The sequence below is a fragment of the Rhinopithecus bieti genome, unplaced genomic scaffold, assembly GCF_001698545.2.
Source record: "Rhinopithecus bieti isolate Rb0 unplaced genomic scaffold, ASM169854v2 scaffold_73682, whole genome shotgun sequence".
Classification (NCBI taxonomy): Eukaryota; Metazoa; Chordata; class Mammalia; order Primates; family Cercopithecidae; genus Rhinopithecus; species Rhinopithecus bieti.
The window spans coordinates 153,368-160,467 of NW_016829166.1; the positions used below are offsets into that span (position 1 = coordinate 153,368).

The following is a 7,100-nucleotide window of genomic DNA, read 5'->3' on the forward strand; positions in this document are numbered from 1 at the left end:
CTCGATATCCTGACCTCGTGATCCGCCCGTCTCGGCCTCCCAAAGTGCTGGGATTACAGGCTTGAGCCACCGCGCCTGGCCAAGAAGCTCTTTTCTTTTTTCTTTAGGGGGATTTGAAAATATTAAGGAGTGTCACATTAATTCATGTCCTACACCTAAAAGCTATTAAAAGTGCTATTTTACTTTCATAATACTATGAACCTGAACTTGGAAAACGTCTTCTGAGCTGCACATCTTGCTACCTTATTTGCCGTAATTATTACAGAACACAAGTTCCTTGTACATCAGTATATGAAGTATCACCTTGTCTTGTTAAAATCCTGCACATTTGGCCAGGCATGGTGGCTGACGCCTGTAATCCCAGCACTTCGGGAGGCCAAGGCGGGCGGATCACGAGGTCAACAGATGAGACCATCCTGGCCAACATGGTGAAACCCCGTCTACTAAAAATACAAAATAATTAACCGGGCGTGGCGACGGGAGCCTGTAGTTCCAGCTACTCCAGAGGTTGAGGCAGGAGAATCGCTTGAACCCAGGAGACGGAAGTTGCAGTGTGCCAAGATCACGCCACTGCACTCCAGCCTGGGTGTCAGAGCGAGGCTTTGTTTCAAAAAAAAATCCTGCACATTTTAAAACTATCATTTATTCAAAGAATTCTGATTGTCATTAAATCTCCATAATTTCTATGTAAATCCTACAATGCACATAACAATTATTTGCCTCTCTTAACCAATCTCATATTTTACATGAAATTTATGAGTTCTAACACAAGAGAATGGAAATAAGTAAGAATTAATGCGATGGCTTTTCTGAAAAGCTCAAATCAGAACCAGGACAACAGCTCCAAAACACCTGCCATCTCTCTTCTCCCCTCCCTCCCCTCCCCTCCCTTCTCCTCTCCTCTTCTTTCCTTTCCTTTCCCAGGAACATCAGGGCAACTGGAGCTCATCTCATATTTCTTCAGAGCTCATCTCATATTTCTTCGCATCCTCCTATGTGGCCTTCAAGCAAGGGAAGAGGATGCAGGTGTGGCTGGAGCCAATCATACCTTCCCTTTCCCCACTCATGCTGAAGGCGCTGCTTAAGTTAGTATTGGGCAACTCCAGCTTACCTGGTCCAGACAGACTGCATCTGGCAGGGCAGACACAGTCAAGAGGTTTAACACTGTCTTGTTTTGTTTTCTTCTAGCCTTATATAATCCTTATAGAATAACTTGCGCAAAGACATTAGCAAGATAGTAAGCTAGAAGTTAGGAAATACAAGTGTTTTCCCCTCTCCCTCCCCATGCATCTGTCGGCAGCCAGCAAACAGCCTGACATTTCCTGGACGGACGGCTGTGCCCTGTTGACGCAGCTTCAAAGAACATCAACCATACGGAAGCAATTGCACCCATCTCCCCAAAGACACCTGAGAATGATAAAAGTGACAAGAAATGGCACCAGGGACTCCTTCTGTATACCACTTGCCTTCACCTGCTGGAAAATAGACCCGAATGTAAATGTATTCCGAAAGAAGCCAGACTTTCCCAAAAGTCATTGGAAGACCACAGTTCAGCAGCCCATAGACACTCTTCAAGGGTTCTGGCGTGACCTACCTGCCTTAAGTCCAGAGTGATTGTGACCCAGTGATACTCTCTCCCATTCTGAATGCTGGGACTTTGCCACCAGTTATTGGTGCCATCTATGGCATGTGATATTGGATGGCGTTCTGTTAAAAGAAAATAAAAAACATGAATTCCTCTCAGCTCTTGCTTTACATTTCTTAAGTTCTAAACCGTAATGCTAGTGAAACAAAGAGCAGTGAAGGTGAACACAATGTTTATGGCTTCCTAATAGAAGTCTCAGTCCTCATTTCACAAAGTGTACATTCCCAGGAGAATTTCAGAAACGAAGGCGCGACACTTGCCTCTGGGGTTTGCACTGCTGCCATCACAGATCCGGCACTGTGGGTTTCGGACGGGCCGACCCGGCACATGCTCCACAAGTTTGCAGAACATCTCGGGCCCCTTCTCGCCACAGGTGGCATTGGTACTGATGTCAGCGTTGCTGGCAAGATTGAGAATGGCAGGAAACAGGCCTGAAAGTGAAAATTCACCAAATCAGCTGAGCCACTTGAAATCCAGAGAATGAGCTTACCCCATCCCACTTGGTAGGTGAATCAAAAGGAGACTGAAAGTCTATGTGCTGGATGAAGGAATCCTCACACACACGCAGGATACCAGCATGGTTTCAGCTTTATGAAATTCTAGCAGAAGCAAAATTCATCTATGGGGAAAAGTCAAAACATTGTTGCAGGGGGTAGGGATTGACTCTGAAAGGACAGAGGAACTTTCTAGGGTAATATGTTCATATCTCGATAAAGCTTTGGGTTTCACAGGCAGATGCAGTTGTGAAAAATCACAGAATGAGTACACCTAAGATTTGGGTAGATCTGTGTATCTTAGTGCGTGTACATTCTACCTCAAAAAACAAAATAAAAGAATCATAAACAAATACCAATGTACATGGGGAAATGTTTAGGAGCAAAGTATACTTACGTCTCCAACTCACTTCGAAATGCATCACAAAGTAAGCTGGCTTCCAATGACATGCCATCTCACACTAGTCAGAATGTCTATTATTAAAAAGTCAAAAAACAACAGATACCGGAGAAGCTGTGGAGAAGAGGGATGCTTATATACTGTTGGCGGGAGTGTAAATTAGTTCAGCTGCTGTGGAGATCGTGCCACGGCACTCCAGCCTGGGCAATAGAGCGAGACTCAGTCTCAAAAAAAAAAAAAAAAAATCAAGGCGAGGGAATGGGGATTCACTGTACAATTATTTCCACTTTTCTGATTGAAAATGTTTACAATAAAATGCTGTGAAACAGGCTTTAGGGGAAGTTTCAAATGACCAATGCATATATTTATCAATGCAATTCAAACACCTATCACTGGAAAGAAGGGAATTTATTCTGTCCTTACTTAGGTCCAGTTGCCTCTGGTAGTATTTACAAGGTCTTTTCTATAATTATCTAGGATTTTTTTTTTTTTGTCTCTCTCTCTTCTCTTTCTTTACTCCTGTTTTCTTTGGTGAATAAAATTTTAGAACCCAAAGATCCAGTTTTCAAAATGTTTTTCAAGTCATTATTGATCTTTCCCTTTGTACAGTTTCTTTGTCTCAGCTGATTTTATCTTTAAGCAGCCAAGATCAGTACCAGGTCCAAACTATTCAGGAAATAATTTCCAGGTGACTGTGAGAAAAGTATCTCCATTCGGTTCTTTGGAGATTTAACTTTATCTTGGTAAAAGGGGATAGCAGCGGTGAAGATTCTGTGAAGATACAGAAACGATGGTGTGCCGCGACGTTGAAGAGACATTCTCCAGGCATGGACACCGAGCTGAGAGCGTACTACAAGGATCTCAGCTCAGTGGTGTTTCTCTAACATACTATGACTTGATCTTAAAAGATCACAGAATATAATCTTTTCTTTGTAAAAACCATATAGAAATACCATTACTGAAATGTTTATTTTTCAGTGAAATTTAAAATAGCACAGTGTAATTTTAGTAACACAGAAGGAATTCATGGCTTCAATTGTTATTTTTTAGGCACTGCTTAATACATTCAATGATCTTTTCCATTATAAATATTTTAAATTTTAAATTATAAAACAAAAATGGTTCTTTTTCTAACACTTGCTACACTAAAAAATTTACCATGCCCAGCACTTTGGGAGGCTGAGACGGGCGGATCACGTGGTCAGGAGATCGAGACCATCCTGGCTAACACGGTGAAACCCCGTCTCTACTAAAAAATACAAAATCTAGCCGGGTGAGGTGGCGGGCACCTGTAGTCCCAGCTACTCTGGAGGCTGAGGCAGGAGAATGGCGTAAACCCTGGAGGCGGAGTTTGCAGTGAGCTGAGATCCGGCCACTGCACTCCAGCCTGGGCAACACAGCGAGACTCCGTCTCAAAAAAAAAAAAAGAAAAGAAAAGAGAAAAAAAAAAATTAGGTAGTCTTTCAAAACTTTTACATAAAACAGAACTACCTATTAGTAATTCTACTCAAATAGAAGGACCCCATTCTGTCAGTAAGTCCTTACCCTCTCAAAATAAAATAGTTATTTAATATTTGTACTCTAAAGCATTATTCTTAATTTTGAAACATAACATGGACTTATATCATATACTATGTTTAATATATTTATTTTCATTTTAACTTAAAGATGCTTATTTTATCATATCCCTGTAAAGGGACTTCTTTTCTTAATATAAACTAAGAAAAAAATGCTTTATGAGGAACCAGATGAGACATTATGTTTAATCATGCAGCTCCCCAATTCATTATTTGTATCAAGCAGTAGTTAGACAGTTATATTTTATGTAATAATGGAGCTCCTACAGTAACACATACATTCTTATATGTGGTACTTACCTGTAGCAGGGGCTGACATTTATTCTATTTGGTACTAAGATAAATAATAATTTCCTCCATCCTTTATGACCATAACATTCTAGTATTCTGATTAAAATTTCTCTTATGAGCTAATCATTTAAAATAAAATATGCTCTTAAACTATGGCGTTTTGTCCAAACAGCTAAAATGACATTTTTTGGTTCTGTATTACATACGTGCATTTAGATTTACAGTACAATCAACTTTATCCATTCCCTTCACACAGACTAGTCAAGCAAGAAAAAGAAATCAAGGTTACAAGAACTGACTTCACAAGGCATTTCTCAATTAACAACAAATACTTCACCAGTTAATGAATGTTGCCACTTTCTCCTTATTCACCCCCACCAGTTGCAGGACATCACAAGAACTCCCTACAACCTCTCAGTCTGAGTAACTGCAGGGTCTTGTGTTATTGAGGAGGGGAGGGGCCAGGGAGTCATGGGGGCCCCACACACTATCTCTGCTGGAATCTTTGCCCTGAGCCATTGAGAAAAAGCAGCTCAAACCTCACAAACGTAAATTTAACTGTTTTTGGAGAATAATATCTCAGTTACAGTAATCAGCATCAGATAGTTCTTTGCACTAGACAGGTTTCTTATCTGGCTGTTATATATATATACATTTTTTTTTCTTTTTTTTTTTTTGAGACAGAGTCTCACTCTGTCAACCAGGCTGGAGTGCAGTGGCACGATCTTGGCTCACTTCAACCTCCACCTCCCAGGTTCAAGCGATTCTCCTGCCTCAGCCTCCTGAGTAGCTGGGATTACATGTGCACACCACCACGCCTGGCTAACTTTTGTATTTTTAGTAGAGACGGGGTTTCACCATGTTGGTCAGGCTGGTCTCGAACTCCTGACCTCAAGTGATCCACCCGCCTCGGCCTCCCAAAGTGCTGGTGAGCCACCATGCCTGGCCCTAAATATACTTTTAATAAAAAGGAAGATTGCTTTTTTTATTGAAAGTATATTTAGAAGAAATATACTTCATTAGCATGCCTATGCAAGTAAAATCTTCAGATAATTAATTTCATAAAAATATCTAGGTTGTCTTTCACTAAAACTAAATCTTCCTTCTCAGATAAGCTAATATTTGGAAAAAAATCTTCACTAAAAGCGATGTCTTACATATTATATTTACTCCCTTTTCATAGTTACAGAGTAATCACTATCCTTTTGTTGCAAAGAACCACATCTGTTCAAAGATGAGAGAAGATGAAAGAAGGTTGGGGCCAGGCATGATGACTCACGCCTGTAATCCCAGCACTTTGGAAGGCCGAGGGGGGTGGATCACTTGAGGTCAGGAGTTCGAGACCAGCCTGGCCACCATGGTGAAACTCCATCTCTACTAAAAATAAAAAAAAATTAGTGGGGCGTGGTGGTGTACGCCTGTAATCCCAGCTACTCGGGAGGCTGAGGCAGGGGAATCACTTAAACCTAAGAAGCAGAGTGAGCCGAAATCATGCCACTGCATTCCAGCCTGGGCAACACAGAGAGACTCTGTCTCAAAAAAAAGAAGTGGGGGTGGCGGAGTCGGTTAGAAATGTGTACTAAAGCAAGCACATTTTAAACATAATCTTTTTTTTTTTTTTTTTTTTTTTTTTTTTTTTTTTTTTTTTTGGGGGGGGCTTTTTTTTTTTTCCCCCGGGGGAAAACAAAAAAAATTTTTTTATTATTATTATACTTTAAGTTCTAGGGTACATGTGCACAACGTGCAGGTTTGTTACAAATGTATACATGTGCCATGGTGGTGTGCTGCATCCATTAACTCATCATTTACATTAGGTATATCCCCTAATGCTATTCCTCCTCCCTCCCCCCATCCCATGATAGGCCCCAGTGTGTGATGTTCCCCTTCCTGTGTCCAAGTGTTCTCATTGTTCAATTCCCACCTGTGAGTAAGAATATGAGCTGTTAGGTTTTCTGTTCTTGTGATAGTTTGCTGAGAATGATGGTTTCCAGTTGCATCCATGTCCCTACAAAGGACATGAACTCATTCTTTTTTATGGCTGCATAGTATTCGATGGTGTATATGTGCCACATTTTCTTAATCCAGTCTGTCATTGATTTGGGTTGGTTCCAAGTCTTTGCTATTGTGAATAATGCCGCAATAAACATACGTGTGCATGTGTCTTTATAGCAGCATGATTTATATTCCTTTGGGTATATACCCAGTAATGGGACGGCTGGGTCAAATGGTATTTCTAGTTCTAGATCCTTGAGGAATCGCCACACTGTCTTCCACAATGGTTGAACTAGTGTGCATTCTCGCCAACAGTGTAAAAGTGTTCCTATTTCTCCACATCCTCTCCAGCACCTGTTGCTTCCTGACTTTTTAATGATTGCCATTCTAACTGGTGTGGGATGGTATCTCATTGTGGTTTGGATTTGCATTTCTCTGACGGCTAGTGATGATGAGCATTTTTTCATGTGTCTGTTGGCTGTCTTCTTTTGAGAAATGTCTGTTTATATCCTTCACCCACTTTTTGATGGGGTTGTTTTTTTCTTGTAAATTTGTTTGAGTTCTTTATAGGTGCTGGATATTAGTAGACTGCAAAAATTTTCTCCCATTCTGTAGGTTGCCTGTTCACTCTGATGGTAGTTTCTTTCACTGTGCAGAAGCTCTTTAGTTTAATTAGATCCCATTTGTCAATTTTGGCTTTT

At 40.7% G+C, this 7,100-nt stretch overlaps 1 protein-coding gene across 2 annotated transcripts in view; it reads right to left on the reverse strand.

Annotated features, from left to right (window-relative positions):
• LAMA1 (laminin subunit alpha 1) overlaps positions 1-7,100 on the reverse strand; it is a 175,128-nt gene that overhangs the window by 129,367 nt on the left and 38,661 nt on the right. For both annotated transcript variants that reach the window (XM_017864698.1, XM_017864699.1), the window contains exons 2-3: positions 1,906-2,076; positions 1,595-1,707 (exon numbers count right to left, since the gene is read on the reverse strand). In XM_017864698.1, coding sequence (XP_017720187.1) covers positions 1,595-1,707; positions 1,906-2,076 — 284 coding nt within the window. The remainder of the gene's footprint in view (positions 1-1,594; positions 1,708-1,905; positions 2,077-7,100) is intronic.